This window comes from Lissotriton vulgaris, chromosome 12, assembly GCF_964263255.1.
Source record: "Lissotriton vulgaris chromosome 12, aLisVul1.2, whole genome shotgun sequence".
In the NCBI taxonomy this organism is placed as follows: Eukaryota; Metazoa; Chordata; class Amphibia; order Caudata; family Salamandridae; genus Lissotriton; species Lissotriton vulgaris.
The window spans coordinates 65068517-65087412 of NC_141700.1; the positions used below are offsets into that span (position 1 = coordinate 65068517).

Genomic DNA, 18896 nt, shown 5'->3' on the forward strand with positions numbered 1-18896 from the left:
TTAATCTATAAATACACCAAATAAGTGGAATCTGATACAGTTCATCAGGTGTTCACATGCAGTATTTCCAGTTATGAAACTAAGAGTAGATCACTCTCTAGCAGAAATGTACAACCTTGAAGACATCAACCCACCACCTATAAACTTTCCCATATAAACGACTGGTTTACTTAAGAGATCACTATTTCCCCTATGTACAGCCTCAAAGGAGAGCTCAGAATGTTGTTAAGTAAGGGTGATAAGCGCTGACGACCTAACAATGTGGCGACACTTTACCAAAAAATATTGAGGATAAGCCACTTGAAAGCTCTAGTGTAGAATCCAGAGGTATCTATTTACAAATTGTAGTTTATTTAAAAGTGGATGGTATTTAATTGATCAATCTGTTACTCAATTGTAACCCTATCACAGGCCCATGAGAGGTAACATTGTCAGAATGTTTAAATAAAATTAAAATCAGGCCACAGGTTGGATAGTGGATCTGCTTGAAAATATGTTGACAGCAGCTAAGCTATCATCTCAAAGATAAAGTGCTGAACTCACGAGGCATGGCACACCTGCCTTTCGAGTTTCAAAAATGTACTTTCCTCCATTGTGTAGAAATGCAAGTTGTACAATAAAATAAACAATGGATCATTTTGTACATTTAAGTACAAATCACATTTAATGTTACTACTGTGGGTTACCAGGCCAACAGCAGACAAACCTGCCATAAAAATGACCCAGGGAAGACATGGCTTGGCAGTTTAGGCTTGACTGTTCCCATGAGGCACAGGGTCAGACTGATTTGCATATAGCCATGTCTGAACTGGGGTGGCAGAGTGGGCTAAAGAATGGGGATGGATTAAACCCAGATCTTTTGACTGGGTGTGAGTGTTTGATTGATTCAGATGCTCCGTCCATCACCAACCCCTTTTGTACCGATAAAAATGACCCACGGCATACTGATAGGAGAACAGAAAAAAGGATAAATTACCCCTGTAGCACTTAATAGGATACATATTGGCTGATCAGCACAATACTACAGATTGCCCTAATGGGAGAGTCTAAATTACACATTTGAGAACCTGTTTAGAGGGGTTCGTTGAAGTACTCCGTTTCCTCAGGAAGGCCTTGCGATTGATGTCGAATTTTACAAAAAAATCCATTAAACCATAGCGGTCATTGCTTCCAACTGCATTATGTTCAACTTGCCAAGAAAGCATATATTGGGCTGCTCATGGTGCTACAGTGGTTATTGAAAAGATTGATATTTCTTTGATTTAATAGACATCTTAGAATATTAAGAAAAAAAATCCTGCAAAAAAATCCCTTAATAATGGACACACGACTGAGAAAGTCAAAGTCATGGGGCAGACTCAAAAGATATTATGTTACTGGCCTGCATAAAGTTACTAAACTGCAAAAACAAACAAGACATGAGCAATGAAAATACACTTAGCTTTATTATTTTAAATAGAGACAAACAAACACATAAATAGAGACAAACAAACACATAAATAAAAATCTTAACATGGTAGGAGCCACTCATTTATCCAGAGAAGCTAGCACAAGAGCCTTTAGGTTGGGTTCAGTCCTGACTCGCGACACAGAGGGTATACATGGAAGCAACTGTCCAACAGAAATACACCGCTCCGAAAACCCTTGAATAAAGGTGTTCTTGCTTTGGCCAGTGGGCTGTCGGGTGATCCCCCTCAGATACGCCTCAGGAAGTTCAGGTTTAAACTTTCAGGGATACATATCTGGTCAAGTGGGAGGGAGGAGCCAGCAAACTGGATGTGCAGGGGATGCAAGTATTTAACATCGACAAGAAGATGCCCATTGACTTGTGCCGCACGATCCTGCAGCCGCATCTGCAACAAATACACAGGTAGATGAGTTTCTCAGAGTGCATAGTTGAACTCAAAACGTCAGTACACTACTAAAATCACATTAAAAAAATTTTTAAACATGTTGACTCCACTGTGTTTGGTACCACCACGACCTGCATTACTAGCACCAGCAGAATCATTATATGAAATCCTATTTTTACAATCCGAACGCAAGTCAGTCAACTACAGACAAAGGGACAGAGTCCAGGACCTGGATCCAAAATCAAAATAATGTTTAAAGTGAGACGCATGCCTGAAGAATGTGAGCAAGCGAGACCATGTACTACATGGGTGCTACAGTGGTATTATAATTCCCTTCGTTTTTGGAGCGGGCATAACAGTCAAATTCAATGGAAATATGGACAAAAAGCAGAGTAACAGAATATGGAGAATGTAACAATTCCAGCAGAAAGATTTAGGGAATTTGAGTTAAAACCCACACTAGATGCACAATGGGCAGTAGGAAGACTGCTACTGTCAAAAAGTCAGATAATAAACATTCAAAATGATTGGGCAGATAATTGGGGTCCTACCCCAAATCTGACTGGAGAAAGAATTTATGGTTGCATGTCCTCCACTAAGAAACGTGGCCCAAGTTGCACGGTATAAAGAGTTTAGAAACAGAATCGGTCTTTCATTCGGATAGTGGAAGCAAACATTTGTTAGAGTGCAGTGTCTGGACAGTAGTAGGCCGGATTGAGGCTACACACTGCAGAGACCAGAAATTTAAGACCAGGGATTAAGAACAGTGCCCAAAGTTAAGGAGTTCTACCTTATGGTCCAATCCAATTATCAGTAAGACTTATCCAGCCACCACCATATCGACACAACAAACTACATGGTATTAGCCACAAGAATATAGAAATATGGACATTGATCCGTTGAGCCATTGGATGGAAGGCCACATTGAACTGTTAATAGAGAGGTGCACTACCAATCCCATAGCGGAGGAGGGCGGCAGCCTCTAGTGGATGCACCACAGGATCGGGCCAAAGTGGAACCTGTAACCCTACTGCCCATGAAAGACTATGAATAGTTTTCATAAACCGCAGAGCCGCACTCACCTGAACATTTTCTGTAAAACGAATGGAAACCCGTTCCTCAAAATCCAGTGGGGTGTACAATTTCAGTATTTTCACGATCTAAGAAATGAAAACAGTGGTTAGTTTCTGAAATCTAGTTTTACTAGTGCCCTAACAGGCATACTGATAATTTGCATCCACTTGTGTTAGGGTAGGAAGGCGGCCTTGGGCCTTCATGGTACAAGGGGACTGCATCACATTCACTGCTCTCATTTTTATGCACCACCGTACGTAGTAACTATTTAAAATGGACCAATTAAAGTAGGCCACAACTATTCTGCAATTGGTTTCATGCATTGAAGACCAAGCCTGAAAACAAGGTGACCTGAAGTTATATGGCCACCAAAGGTGGAAGGCTTTGCACTGAATACGATTCTTGAGATGACTACTTTTCAGAATAATCACTTCAGACAGCAAGTAAATCTATTCCAGCCAAAAAATACTAAAAACACAATTTTCTAAATACCAAATTTGCAAAGTAACTAGGTGGTACTGAAGAAATGAAAAACAACATTTAACACCATAACATTTTATGTAATGGATTAAACAAACAAATGTATACTTGAAAAGGGATATCAGTAAAGTTATGGAAATTGAGTAGTTTGTTGGTTTGCCTGGGACAACCAAAAGAGTAGGGCAAAGTTTCCCAAACTGTGGGTCAGAAGCCAATTTTTTGGTGGGTCGTTTAGTCCCAAGCAATAAAGATACCTTCAAATTCTGTATTTATCTTGTCACGTTTGTTGCACTTCCTAGACAGTGGTCTGATGTCAGGCTTTTTTTTTATATGAGGATTTTACAAACTCCTGTTGCTTTACAGTCAGAAAAGTAAAGTGAATTATGTGAAAATGTTGCTTGGGCACAGTGTGTGAAAGGCTACTAGAGGAGGTCATTGTTTTGTAACAAAATGTAAATACCAGTAAACTAATACACATTCAGCAGTTAGAAAGCAAAAATTAAGCATTTTTGTAATTCTGAAGTGTGATGAAGGAAAGATTTTAAATGGATCAAAACGAAGAAACTTTACTCTGATGAACAAATAATACATTCACTGAAACCCTATTTCACCACATTTGTGTTCAATATAGTTTAAGCAGTGAAACTGTAGTTCTGTGCAAATTTAGTGGCCATTTTAATTAAATGTGTGCTACCACACCATGTTTTATTTACACTAAAACACTGCCTGCCTCATGTGATTAAAGGTAAGTGGGTCACAAAAGTTTTGTTCTAAAAAGTGGGCTGTGGTACTAAAAGGTCAGAGAAGGATTGGAGTAGAGAGATCTAGGTAGCGTACTCTTTTGCCAATCTAAAATAACCTCACTTTCTTCCTGAAGCCACCTGTCAGGGTGCAAGAGCAGTGAAAAGCCAACAAGATAAAGTTTAGTTTTAAATTGTAAAGATAGTTAACCCCCTTTCCTCCCAAACTGGTTTCGCTCTCAACAGTGAATGTAGTCGGGACTGTGCATGAGTTACGACTACAGAGCCATTATTGGTAGACTAGTGCATACGCAACAGCACCTTTAGTAAGGAAACAATAGTTAATAGCACGCTGAGCACACGCCCAACATAGCTTAGATATTTCATGAGTAATCTCAAGACTGTAACAATCATAATAATTAACGACTGAGGAGAACAGTAGGCAGAACAATGGACACACATCTAACCGAGACACCATACAACAATCATCCAAACAGCTGGAACAGCAAGTGACCATCTCACCAAGCAACATGCCGTCATGGCAACAAAGTTGGCGGACCAGGAGGGGCCGGCGCAAAGATAAATACAAGTGGTCAGGGGGTCCGAGAGGGGCACAGTGTCGATCTCTTCCTAGAGAACTTCATAATTAACCACTTGCACCCTAAACACTTGTCGAATTTCACTATCGAGCGAGCACATAGGGCGCCTATCCTCAAACCGAAACCCAGAGCTCCCCCTCATATGATCACAGAACGGATCTTGAACTACCGGGACAGAGACGCTATCATGCAAGCGGCACGCCCCATAGGGACCTTCAGTATGAAGATGCAGTGGTTCGCTTCTTCCAACTTCCCAACACGGGTACAACGCCAATGCAAAGGCTAAGAGGGGGAGGACATGAATGTGGTCATGGACCAACAGAGACAGGGTCTCGAATTCCTGTGACAGGGTAAAGGGGTGCAGAACCCTTGAGGTCATTTGTGGAGGCAATAGGGTAGCTGGACCTTAGGCGAGACCACAACCCTGTGCTGAGACAATATACGTACTACTCTGAAGCACACGGTAGCTACTCCCAACTGGTTATATCCTCACACATTCTCACGTTGGTCTATTCAGTTCTGCAGCACAAAGGGGGGCGTGATATTTCAGACCACTCTCCAGTGAAGGCGCTATAGTGGGGCCCTCCACTGGATGACACTCTTCCCCTCCAGATTAGAATCCTGGTTCTTCAAGGACAAAACTTATGTAGACGATCATATTACAGACAGACTTATATTTTAAAGAGCATGAGGGGATGGCTTCCTCACCGCTATGGTAAGATTGTAAGGTGGGCATATATGGGCATGTCCAAGCAATGATGGAGAGCAGATGGAAGGATCAAAGACTGAAGTATGACAATATTGGACAGGAAATAGGTCAATTAGAGGCAGAGTAATTAATTGGTTGCTAGGACCCCTGCCTCTTCCATCCCCCACCAAATTCGACTGAAGAAACAGGAAATGAGGAAGTTGACAGTAGACTGGACCCGGATGCAGAGAAGACTGTAGGACATAGGGGATAAGGCTAGTAAAATGATAGCATGGATAGAGCCGAGGGACCAGGGAAGAAACTGGGATCAGGAAATACAGGAGCCAGATGGGACTGTGCACACAACCAGAGGGACGATAGCAGGAGCATTTACTGATTATGAACAGTTATACATGCATGTCTCAGTGAAATCTGCTGAGGATTGCACTGAGCTCTTACGAGACATGTCTCGCCCCTTACTGTCAATTGATGATGGAAATGCATTGGATCAAGATTCTACAGTGGTAGAAATTGAGGGAGCCATCAGAGATCTATAGTCCGGTAAGGCTGCGGGTCCGAACGGTCTTAGAGTAGAACTCTATAAGGGAGTGGTGGGCAAGGTGCAACGACAAATGCTAAAAATGTTCCAGACTACCAGGGATGAGAGGTATCTGCCCATGGACCAGCGCATGGCTACCATCGTGGTCCTATCCAAGCAGGGCAAACCTTCGGAGTTGTGTAGCTCTTACCGGCCCATATCGTTGTTAAATCTGGAGGTGAAGATTCTGGCTAAGGCCCTGGCTTCAAAACTCTGTACAGTAATTTCATTGGTGATACACTCTGATAAGTCGGGCTTCATGCCCCTTAGAAACACCAAACTGAATCGTACAGGTCTATATGGGGTATTGCATATGGTCAGGGAGAGGAGGCTGTGCCGCTTGCCTTAAACACAAGTATGGCGTTTGATAGCATCAAATGGATGGAGTAGTTTCTGTCCTGTAACTCCAGTTCTGTAGTAGGGGTATCTCTGTTATAGTCAATCTAGTGAATAGTCCCGCCCATGTGCGTGGACCCCGGCAATCAAAAATAATCTCTTAAATTGTCAAATCATGCAGAACTGCAAAGACACTTAAGACAGAATTTAAAGACAAATAATGCAGCCTATATCCACAGGCTACACTGTCCAGTACTTCAACTAGAAATACCATCAAACCACACAACACAGCCTGCCCAGTTTCTTCCATAGAGAAACTTGCCTCTACCAGTAAAAGACTCTGGAAGATAGAGAGAAAGGAATGGACAGACAAGCCCCATAGGCTGCCATTATGTGGCTTAAATAGGATACTGTGCCTTTAAGAGAACTTTCCAGTATCCCAGAATGCACAGCAGGTCCCTTTTACTTTCAGTTCTTTTGGAAGGCATAGCACACCAGACCTGTACCATTCCTTACATAAATATCTTTCTCCACCGGGGTGGAAAGCGGGCGCTTATGACTATAACAGAGATACCCCTACTACAGAACTGGAGTTACAGGACAGAAACTACTCCTTCTGTAGTAGGGGGATCTCTGTGTATAGTCATAATCTAGTGAATAGAATGGCAAGCCCATCCCCACACCAAAGCTGCGGTGGAGAGAAGAAAATACACACCACTATTGTACGAACAAATTCCGCAACAAAGTCTGCCCAACCTGAGCATCTGCCCTGGCATCAGTGTCCAGACAGTAATGCTTAGAAAAGTTTTGAACCGACTTCCAAGTGGCCTCCTTGCAGATCTCTGCAATCGGAACATTACGAGTAAAACGGTCGTGGCAGCTTCTCCCCTGGTGGAATGAGCCTTAGGTTTACCGCCTAAGGTCTTATTAGCTTTTTGGTAACACAACTGTATGCAGGACACAATCCACGAAGAGATGGACTGCTTGGAGGTAGCAAGACTCGTCCTGACCGATTCATAATTGGCAAATAATGGGTCTGACCTACGAATATCTTTGGTTTTATCCAGATAAAATTTCAACACTCTCCTAACATCCAGGTGGAGATGAAGGATTCTGAAAAAACTTAGGCAACGTTATGGTCTGGTTGACATGAATATCAGAAATACCCTTGGGAAGAAATTTAGGGTGAGTATGCATAACAACCTTAGCAGCATGAAATTCAGTATAAGGTTCTTGGCAACATTACGCCTGAATTTCACTTACCCGGCGGGCCGATGTTATGGCCACGAGGAACGCCGCCTTTCAGGACAGGTGCTGCAACGAAGCCTTATGAATAGGTACAAAAGGCTCCTTCATCAATCTGGACAGCACCAAATTCAATTCCCATGAAGGCGAAGGAAGCCTGACAGGAGGGAACACTTTCTTCAAGCCTTCCAAAAAATCTTTGATCACAGGGATCTGGAAGAAGGAAGTCTGTGAAGGGCATTTTCTGTAGGCAGTCAATGCAGCAAGATGAACCTTAATGGAATGAACATTAAGGCCCGACTGCGCCAAATGTAGAATGTAAGGAAGGATGACATCTTCCTTGCACGTCGTCAGGTCATAGTTCTTGGACTTGCACCAGATACAGAACCTCTTCCACTTGTAAGCATAGGAGGTCTGAGTGGAAGGTCTCTGACTCCTTCAGTATGTCCATGCAATCTTCGGGCAGATTCAAATGGCCATATTGCACTCTCTCAGGAGCCATGCCGCCAAACTCAAAGACAAGAGGTTGGGGTGCAACATCTGCCCCCCCGAACTTCGTGAGAAGGTCCGGCCTGCACGGCAGCCGTATGTGAGGAAGGCGAGACCGGTGAAGCAGGTCTGTGAACCACCACTGCCTGGGACATTCCGGGGCAATAAGTTTCACCCACGCCCTGGACCGGGCCAGCTTGATGAGCACCGCCGGAATCAGGGGAATGGGTGGAAAAGCGTACAGAAAGCTGTTCGACCAGTTGATCCATAGCGCATTCCCCAGCGTCCCCTGCTGGTAGTACCTGGAGGCGAAGTCTCGGCATTTGCTGTTTTCGGCGTTGGCGAACAGATTTACGTCTGGAGTCCCCCACCTTGCGAAGACTTCTCCTAGTACTTCGTCGTTTATGACCCATTCGTGGTTTTCCTGAATCCGTGTGCTCAGTGCGTCCGCCTGAACATTCTGCACACCTGGCAGATGGGTAGACATTATAGTCAGTCCTCTGGCCAGAAGCCAGTGCCAGATCGCCTGCGCCTCCTGTGACAGAGTGCGTGATCTCGAACCCCCCTGCTTGTTGAGGTAATACGTTGTGGTCGTATTGTCAGTCTGTACAAGCAGAGAGTTGGTCTGAAAGGAAGGAAGAAAGGCCTTCAGTGCCAAGTGGACAGCTCTGAGTTCCAGGAAATTGATGTGATACGTGGCCTCCATTGGGGACCACGTTCCTTGAATCTGTAGGTCTCCGGAGTGCGCCCTCCAACCGTGGAGAGAAGCATCAGTCACGACAGTCTGTGTGGGAATGTCCTTGTGGAAGGGAACCCCTCTGAGGAGATTCTCCGCTGAACACCACTTCAGCGACTGAAGGGCAGGCAGAGACAGTCGTATCTTGCCGTCCCAAGATCCTTTCCTCTGATCCCACTGGTCCTCCAAACACTCTTGCAACGGTCTCATGTGCAGTCGTGCGTGTGGCGTCAGGAAGATACAAGAGGCCATCGATCCCAGTAGAGAAGACACTGTCCTCACTGTTGTAGATGGAGTGGTCATAAGAGCCTGAGCCTTCCGAAGGAGTGATAATCGTCGCTCCTCCGAAGGAGACACGCTTGCTGACAGCGTATTGGAGGCTCCCAAGTACTGTATGCATTGGACCGGAGTCGGGACAGACTTGGACATGTTGATGTTCAACCCCAGCTTGTTTAAGAGAACGCACGTCTTCTGGAAGTGTGCTTGAGCTTCAGAGAAGGAGGAGGCCTTGATCAACCAATCGTCCAGGTACAGGTAGACAAACACCTTGTTCTTCCTCAGGTGTGCTGCTATCACCGCCATGCACTTCGAGAACGTTCTCGGCGCAGACTTTAGTCCGAATGGGACTACTGTGCATTGATAATGATTGGCGCGGACTTGGAATTGCAGGAACTTCCTGTGTTTGTGTGCAATGGGCACATGGAAGTACGCATCTTGTAGGTATATAGCACATAGCCAGTCTCCCTGTTGCAACTGAGGATAAATCTGATGCAACAACAGCATGCGAAACTTCTCTCAGCGAATCCACTTGTATGCTTATCACAAGTCCAGAATGGGCCTGAACTCGTTCTTGTCCTTCTTGCGAACCAGAAAGAACCGTGAGTACAGACCTCTTCCTCTCGGAGACAGAGGTACGTCTTCTATCGCCCTTTTCCTTAACAGGATATCGGCCTCCGCCTGGAGCTCGCGCAGCTGAAACTGCGAGCGAACCGGTGGAATTGCTGGAGGCGGGCTGGTGAACCGAAGACTGTATACATTGCAAACCATATTCAGCACCCACTTGTCCAGAGTAATTTTTCTCCACTCGGCCAGAAAAAATTGAATGCTTCCGCCTTCCGGAGTGGGTAACGGATCCGGGGGAAGTAAGCTCTCAGGGCCTCGACCCGGTCGGGCCTTTGGTCGCTGGTGCAGACTGTTGGCCGCCTCTGCCCTTCGGGCGTTTCTGGAACGGCTTACGGAACTGCTGTTGTTGCTGTGACTGTCCCGAAGCTTGGCCACGCCCTCTGCCCTGTCCCCCAAACAGTCTTTGGAACAGGCGGTACGATTTCTTCATCTCTTTCGGCTTCTCTAGACCCACAGCCGTGAGTGTTTCGGCATCCGCCTTCATGCGGGCCATTTCATCATCCGCATGTTTCCCAAATGGGGTTTTGCCAGAGAATGGAAGATTGGCAACCCTTTGCTGTGCGTCAGGTTTCAGTGACGTAAGGCGGAGCCAGGCATGTCGTCGCTGGTTAATCCCATGGCAAAAGCCATGCGCCACCAAGAGGGACGAATCGGCTGCAGCGCTGATAATCCGATTCCCCACCAGCATCCCTTCATTTAACACTTCCTGGAAATCTTCCCTCTTCTCACGAGGCAAGTGTTCCGCAAACTGCTGGAGGGAGTCCCAGAGGGCACGGTCATAGCGTCCCAACAAAGCTGTGGCACTCGCAGCCTTCATAGAGGTCGCCGATGTACTGCACACCTTCCTTCCAGCCGAATCCATCCATCTAGACTCTTTGTCTGGGGGAACTGTGGATGACGGGGTGGTAGCATGCTGTTTGCGGGCCGCCGTCACAATCACAGAATCTGGAGGAGGTTCCACCCTTAGAAAAGCTGGATCAGAATCGGGAGCCCGGTATTTTTTCTGTAGTCTCAAGGGGGCCGCCTTACTCACCGCCAGGGTGAGAAAAAGATCCATGGCCGATTCCTCCAGGCCTGGCACCAGTGGCAGTAGTAGACGAGATGGTGTTTCTGGTGCAGTGTCTCGAAAATTACAGATGTCTTGGGCGTGGGCACCGTCAAGGAGATGCCCAATTTTGCTGCGCCTCTTAACAGGACATCGTGAAAGGCCACCAGATCATCAACCGGTGACACCCTTGTGTCCGGCGACCCGACAAAGTCGGAGAGTAGTCCCTGGTCCCTGAGGATCTCGAATGAGAGCGAGACCTGTGCCTCCTATGGCGGCGTCTCAACCACGTGGACGACCTGTTGCGTGACTGTTCCCTCCTCCTGGAGCAAGAGCGCGACCTCCCAGTTCTTGGGCACTCCGCTGGTTTCCGTGGAGGCGTCTTCCGTGGCCTATCCTAAGGTCTTGGTCTAGGAGTCCCCTTAGGTGGCGGAGGAACAGGAGGTATCTCCGGCAGAGGGGCAGGCCCATGCGGCGGAGCGGTGGTGGTTGTCCTGAGTGAGGAAGTGGTGGAAGAGGGTTGACGGGAGGATCCTCCTTAGGTACAAGGGGAGGAGGCACCTTCGGCCGAGGTGGTGTATATACCACAGAGTACACCGAGCCCGGTGACTTCTTCTGAGGAGGGGACTGCGAACCAGCCCCTCCAGTAGGTGATCGCCGTTTCCGGCGCCCTCCACCAGTTTCAGCTCGACTTCTGGCGCCAGAACTCCTTCTGCGCCACTTAGGAGAGTAGGAACAACTCCTAGATGCCGATCTCTTCCTCCTCGACTCAGAGCGTCGCTTTTCCGGTGTCGAATGTCACCTCCGCGACTCCAGCGTCAACGTCGCCTCCGCAACGTCGACCTCTCCTTCCTTGATGCCAAACGCCGCTTCCGCGACTTCGACTGTTCCATTATAGACGACGAGCGTCGTCGACTCAGACGCCGTCCGCTTTCTCGAGGTCCTAGACGCAGAGGATCCCCCTCGACACCGACCGTCTTCGACGGCGAACGGCGGTGTCGCCTCGACGACGAGCGCCGACGCCTGTCGCTTCTCCTTCGATGCCGATAGCTCGACGCTGACGTCGACGAAGACATCGACGCCGGTGGTTTCGACGGAGGCCTACCAAGGCTCTCAGACGTCGAATCTTCACGCCGTCTCGACCCGGAGCCCCGGGGAGATGGGAACACACCGCCGTCATCCCTCTCGACGTAGTCGTCGATGCAATCGACGCCGACTGAGACCGGGACCGTTTGCTGGTCTTCCTGCCTCTGGGGAGCCCCCCAGAGGCCTCAGCAGAGGCAGAGGGAGCCTTCCCAGCCTGCCCAGACCCACCTGCAGCCGTCTCTCTTCTAGGCCTTGAAGCCTAATCTTCAGCCTTTCCCTCAGGGTTCTTGCTGAGAGGTTCTGGCAGATGTCACATTCTTCAGGGACATGTGCTTCAGGGAGAAAGATAATGCAGACTTTGTGTGGATCAGTCTTGGACTTCTTCCTTCCACATGCTGGGCATTTGTCGAAAAGAGCAGGCATTTTAAAGCCCTAAAAAACCTGAACACAGGAGTGAAGGGAAACACCAAGAAATTTAAACTGCCAACACTTTTATCAAAAAGTTAACCATAATCCAATATAAACCCTTGAAAAAGGGAGAGCTCAATGCCAGGGTCCTGTAAGCAGGAGCCGGAAAAAATAACTGAAAGTAAAAGGGACCTGCTGTGCATTCTGGGATACGTTCTGGAAAGTTCTCTTAAAGGCACAGTATCCTATTTAAGCCACATAATGACAGCCTATGGGGGATTGTCTGTCCATGCCTTTCTCTCTATCATTCCAGAGTCTTTTACTGGTAGAGGTAAGTTTCTCTATGGAAGGCTGTGTTTTGTGTGGTTTGGTTTTGGTGGAATTTCTAGTTGAAGTACTGGACAGTGTAGCCTGTGGATATAGGCTGCATTATTTGTCTTTAAATTCTCTCTTAAGTGTCTTTGCAGTTCTGCATGATTTGACAACTTAAGAGATTTTTGATTGCTCCGGGGTCCACGCACATGGGCGGGACTATTCACTAGATTATGACTATAACAGAGATCCCCTACTACAGAAACTTTTCTTGGTTTAAGTTATTAGTTTCTCCTCCATACAAAACAGTTGAAAATTTTAAGCCCAAAAACTAACGAGATAGTCTACGATGGGAGAATAATGGTTATCAGTTTCACAGGCAAGTAAACGTCTCACTATTGGGAGTTTTGGGGGTTAGGACCAAAGGTCCCCAAGGTCTAGGTAAGACCACAAGTTGCACCACCAGTGGCACTGGTGCAGCCAGGTGCAGAGTGCAGGGGCCTAATGTTAGCCAATGGGGCCTTTGGTTAGGGATTGCTTACGAGCAGGCCACGTGGGTGTGTGAGCAAAGCTCCTGGGATTAAGGTCAGCACTGCAGGGGACAACAATCAGCACAGGAGCTGCATCACCAGTGACACTGGGGCAGCTGGGTGCCTAAGAGACATCGGGGACCTGTGATTCTCAATGGAGACCTCCGGTTCAGCAAAGTTGCTGCAGGCCCGGCCAGGGAGTCTTCCCAAGGTGACCACTGGCTAAAGAGGTATAGAGGGTTTGTGGGGTTGCCTGGAAAACAACGGGTGGGACACCCAAGGCCATGGGGTGTCGGGTGCAGGGGTTTCTTTACCAGCTCCATTAGCGGTCAGGGGACCTTTGAGGTTGAGGTTGCAAGCGTCGTCTTGAAGCTTGAGGGAGGTTGGGGATCACCAGATCAGGATCGCTAGGGAAACCTCCTTGTGGTGTTAGGCAACTCAAACTCGGGCCATGGGCATTGGGTGCAGAATTGCGAAGTCGTCGGAATCTGGATTCTGTGGGCGAGTCTTGGTTTGAGCAAATCCAGTGCTCACAGGTGACCGACTGTTAGTTGAGTGCAGGCAGGCTCTCTGGGGGCTTCTGGCTGCTGGACTCGCAGGGATCTTGCTGTAGGCAGGTAGTAGCAGAACAGGCCAGTAGAGCTGGAGCCAAAGCAGTTGGTGTCCTCTTCTTCCTGGGTTAGCATGGCTTTTCTGTCCTTACTTCATCAAAATCTGAGGAGGCAAGGTTCAGGGTGGCCCCTAAATACTACATTTAGTGGCATTTACAGGGTTGTGCATGTTGGGATCAATGGGCCCCTTCCTTGGGGAAGTCTCACCCCCTATAATGCCACCCATCACTGGGTGGGGGCATGAGCCGGCCCCAAATTAGCAGAGTCCCCTCATCTTAAAGATGGAGGGGATCGAGTTGTGTGCTTCACCTCGCCTCCCCACCAGAGGGGTGGGGTTGGCAAAGTTGGGCACATCTCCCCTTAGCTTGGTTTCCTGCCCAAAGTAGGGGGTGAACCGGTGGGAGCCAGTTTCTGGGGGCAACAAAAGGCAGGGACAGATCCCAAAGGCAGCAGGCCCTTGAAGCTTCCCCTTCGTGGAACCAGCCCATCCTGGGGGAGGAGGCTTGACACCCTTGCCCAGGACGGGCTTTGTTTTTTGGACTCAGAGTGGAGTCTCTCTAACCACGGGTGCAGGAACCAGTCTTGGGGTAGTGGCGGGCAGCCATTTAGAAACCACACCAGGGATGGTCAATTTTCAGGGGGCATCTCTAAGATGCCCTCAGAGTGCATTTTACATTAAATCCCACACTAGCATCAGTGTGGGTTTAATGTGTGGAGAAGTTTGCTACCAAACTTCCCAGTTTCTAGTAAAGCCATTATGGAACTGTGCAATTTGTAATGACCAACTCCCAGACCATATACTTTCTATGGCTTTACTACACTTACAATGTCTAAGAATGTACTTGGGTGAGGGTACAGTGGCAATACCCCTACAGTGTCTGAGGGCTAGTTTACCCTGCTAGAGGGGTGACTCACCTAGGCCCCAGGCAGTGGGTTGCAGGCATGGCACGCAGGGATGTGTGCTACATCTTCTCTTCTGCATCAAAACATGCAGCCTGCAATGGCAATATGTGGGTGTTAAGGGACAGGGCCTCTAATGGTGGCACAATAGGTGCTGCAGCCCGTAGAGGCCTTCCCTGGTCACAGTACCCATGGTACCTTTTACAAGGGACTTACCTGCCGCCAGTGATGTGTCAATTGTGGGTACAAAGGTACAGTCTTGGGAAAGACACCAGGTCCTGGGAACCTGGTTTGCAGGGACCCAGGACACATCAAATCAAAGTGCCTCAGATGTCAGGCAAAAAGTGGGTGGTAACCACGCAAAAAGAGGCACTTTCCTACAAACAGCATGGCAGAAACAGAAGTATTTCATTATTAGCAACTGAGCCATGCGTTATAGAGGTACATAACGGAGGGAGAACAGCTAGTGGAATACACGCCCCTAGAAGACAGACTCTTACTGGATCCAATGGTGTCCAAGGCCCCCTCTCTTACACATAGGAAGATCATGAACAACTCGCCTGACCTCCTGGGGGCCAGAGAGAGGTCTACGAAACTGATATTGGACTTTTAGAGGAGGAGGACTGGGTTGAGGGGCTACAGAGTCCAAGGGAGGTGGCCATGCAATCTCGTTTCCGTCTGGTACAATTGAGAATACTGCATAGGTCTTACTCTTGCAGGCCGCTTATACATCAGTTGGGACGAGGCGACACTGACATTTGTTCTAGGGGCTGAAGAGTAGTGGGCTCTTATTTCCATATATTGTGGGGCTGTCCCACCATTCAGAAGTATTGGGCAGAGGCTACAAGGGTTATGTCAGAGGTCTCGGGCCTGGTGGTCCCACTTGAGGCGCGGTGGCACATCCTTTATATAATGTTAAAAGAGGCCTGGCACAAATACAACAAGCTTTGACCCATGTTGTCGGCAGTGAAAGCGAAAAAGAATATAGCTAAGGCCTGCGGGGTGAACCTCCAGCCAAGTGTGTCCTATTGGAAAAAGGACTTGGACTGGTGTAGTTAGTCTAAGAAAATTGTATACCAAAGCCGAGGCTCTCCAAAAAAGTATGGGACATGTGGGAGGCATATAGGGGGTAGTCACCAAGTGCCTGGTATATTGGAACACATGTGAGACCTTTTTATTTACCAGTACTGTGTTGTGAATAGATCCCTAATGTGTGGCTCGTTGCCGGTACCAAACAAGTATCAGAGTGTTCATAACTGTATCGAAGGTTGTACTGTTGAATAGGTGCAATTTAACTGAACAAAATGTTGAACAGAATCATAAAAAATTATTTTGAAAGAATACACCCCAAATATATAGAGCAAGAACTGGGAGCCTCTGAATCTCTGCAGCGTATCAGAGAAAAGTAAAGATACTGTCATCTCATTTGTGATGACTTTTTAATCTGCGCCGTTGGAAACTAAGGGTATAAATAAAGAGAAGACACAAACGGACAGAGTGAATAGCGTGGTGTGCGTTTACCTGCTGCGGTAGCAAGGCGGTGCACATGCTGCAGATTGCCTCCGCATCCTCATCAGATTTCTTCTTCACCTGAAGCAGCTGCGCAGCCTGGATCAGAGGCTGCAGCTCGTCTTCAATGCTAGTATGTCGAAGGCCCCTGACCTGTAGCCACTCCTCCAACTGGCTGATGTTGTACCTGTAAAGAGAGACACGTTAAGGATGGACACACGACACAAAAAGATCAAGTGTGGACTTGGGCAGGGACAAAAAGGTGCAAGTTTGGACTGTGAGTAAAGAAAAACTTCCTGCACATACTTCAAAACTGGAAGTAAAAAGACAACATATTGGGGCATCAGCAGTTTCAGAGGAGGACCCAAACAGAATTTCAAACATATGCAACACTGAAAAAAAGGATGCTCTTTGACATGTGTCCTGCCCCAAACAATCCTTTCTCAAGGCATATTTGACTCCTAAGGGTTCTTTTGAGTCCTGCACCAAAATGATAAAGATTTGTTCCGCGCAGAAACAAATTGCAGGGGCTGCTGTAATCATGTTAAACCACAAACCGGCAACAAATACAAGAGGATGGCCAGCTACTGTTGAAGTAAAGACATTCCAAAAAGTGCTCATCTGAAAGGTTTCTACAAGACAGTATCCCAAAACTGTTTAAACTAAATTCTGAATTTACTAGACCTTATATTTATATTACAAAAAAACAAAAACTTTCTTTTAAACTCATGCTTAAGAATGGAATTTTGACCAAACTTCGAAACTGCCTCTGGTCACCACATCTCCATTCTTCAGGTAATTGTGTGAGGCCTCAAAAAAAAAGTCATAAGGATACCTTATCTTACTTTTTTATTTTTACTCTCTTGTGGTTGTTGTGTACTGCAAACCTGAGTACTCAACTCAGTTTGTCCATAAAACGTCAAAGTTCTGTTTAGGATATTTTCATTTCCTTCAGTAGGATTTCTCCAAGGTGGAGGGCTAGTGCACACAACATAACAGACCTCGCAATTTAAATTCCACATTAATTCTTTTAGTAGACGACTATTCTAGGATATTAGTTTCTATAATTTCAGAGTCACCAAAGTTCTGTGGGCAAAGTGGGTTTTAAATAAATACATACAAACTGAGTTGGATAGAATAAAACGTGATATAGATGTAAGATGCAATAAGGTCCTGTTCTTGTTACTAAGCAAACAGATGGGCAGACTGCCTTGGATGATTGTATTTTTAATATCAAATTTTGCACCGAGCAACTAGATTGCGGCTATGGCCTAGTTAATGGTTAAGCAGCTTATCTGCTACTGCAAGGGCTTGGCATCAGCTGATACAATGTATGTTCTTTCACAGAGAAGTCCCACCCAAAGAGTGAATATGTTGAGGGAATACTCCAGGTATCAGGTTGCAAATCGTCTTTGTGAAAGGATTGTGGCATAAGGTAATTAAACAGCCCATGCAGTTGGTTCTCCTAGCTTGTGTTTAGTTCAATAAGAACATACATCACCCTGGTTTCAACATGGCCTCCATCAAGAAGTTGCTAGTTAAGAACTTGAGAAAAATCTACTTTACCAGATATATGACAAAGTGTTAAACCAAACGCAGTCGATCCTTATCTCGCAAAATTTATCTGCTGTCAAATGATAAAGGAGGGCACCAATAAGTTACATAACGCTATCTCTACAAATCTTGGATCAGCAGTACTCTAATTCCATGTACCATACAAGTCAAATAACCCTTGTCCAGGCGTGCTTGTGCTGGAAGTTCTCTGCCGCAGACACACAGGCGTGTACATTCCTCACAGCGAACCCCTCATTGGACAACATACAACTAAACTATCATTTAGTCAGTTTTAAGCTAGACCCAAGGGCTTTGAGAGCAGCACCAAAATACATTTACCATGTAAAAATAAACACAAAAACAATGGATTAAGTTCAGGGTTTGAACCGTCATTTGTAACTTACTAACAAAGTTAGGAGAAACTTGTATGCTTATTTTTTCATGACCAAAAACCTTAAAGATCTGGAAACAGTTTGTTGGTAACGTGGTTACAAGATGCTCCGATTCTGTAAATATTGCAGTTGTACATGTCAACAAAAAATCTTTTTTCTGGCAATCATCCTAGAGCAGTTGTTTTTGTAAAACTCATAGGATGAACACCTCTAATGGTCTACGTACCTCAACTGAACCCCGTTCTTCCAACAGCAGGTTTCCTTCCTCAGGAGCAAGTAGTTGAGTGTAACGCCGCTGATGAGATGGAAGATCTGGCGGAAAATCTGCCTGATGATGTCAGACTGCAGCTGACTGCGCCCTAGCACCTCGTGGAAATGAGTCAACTGGCGGAGAATGGAGCTCATTCCAGGAACAGACGCGCTCTCTTCCTCTCTCCAGAGGGCCATGCTCCTCCTCCGGGGAGCAGACATTCTGGCACTGGCCAGGCCCTGTATGGCGTGATCTTCAAGCATACTATCAACTGGAAAAAGAGAAAATATAATGGATTCTAACAATCATGCCGTGCCGGACTGAGCGGTGTACTCGCTATGAAGGAGCATTTTACAGTTTCTATGATGCACAATAAGTGTGCGAGCTGAACGAGACGCCCAAGTTGGCCAAAATGTACTGAGCGTTCGCAGGTCGAGGATGATCAATAAAGACTGACCTAGTTGGTCAAGGACAGGGAGCAGGTGATCACAACTTTGGGTCTAATGCAATGATGGATTAGAGACTCTTAAGTAGTGTGCAACCCCCTGTCATGAGTTG

At 46.7% G+C, this 18896-nt stretch overlaps 1 protein-coding gene across 1 annotated transcript in view; it reads right to left on the reverse strand.

The window, feature by feature from the left end:
* Positions 1 to 1426: 1426 nt before the first annotated feature.
* Positions 1427 to 18896, reverse strand: part of LOC147673315 (unconventional myosin-Vb-like) — a 131011-nt gene continuing 113541 nt past the window's right edge. The window contains exons 34-37 of the mRNA XM_086947145.1: positions 18315 to 18609; positions 16155 to 16329; positions 2936 to 3013; positions 1427 to 1853 (exon numbers count right to left, since the gene is read on the reverse strand). Of these exons, the coding sequence (XP_086803271.1) occupies positions 1695 to 1853; positions 2936 to 3013; positions 16155 to 16329; positions 18315 to 18609 (707 nt within the window). The 3' untranslated portion in view covers positions 1427 to 1694. The remainder of the gene's footprint in view (positions 1854 to 2935; positions 3014 to 16154; positions 16330 to 18314; positions 18610 to 18896) is intronic.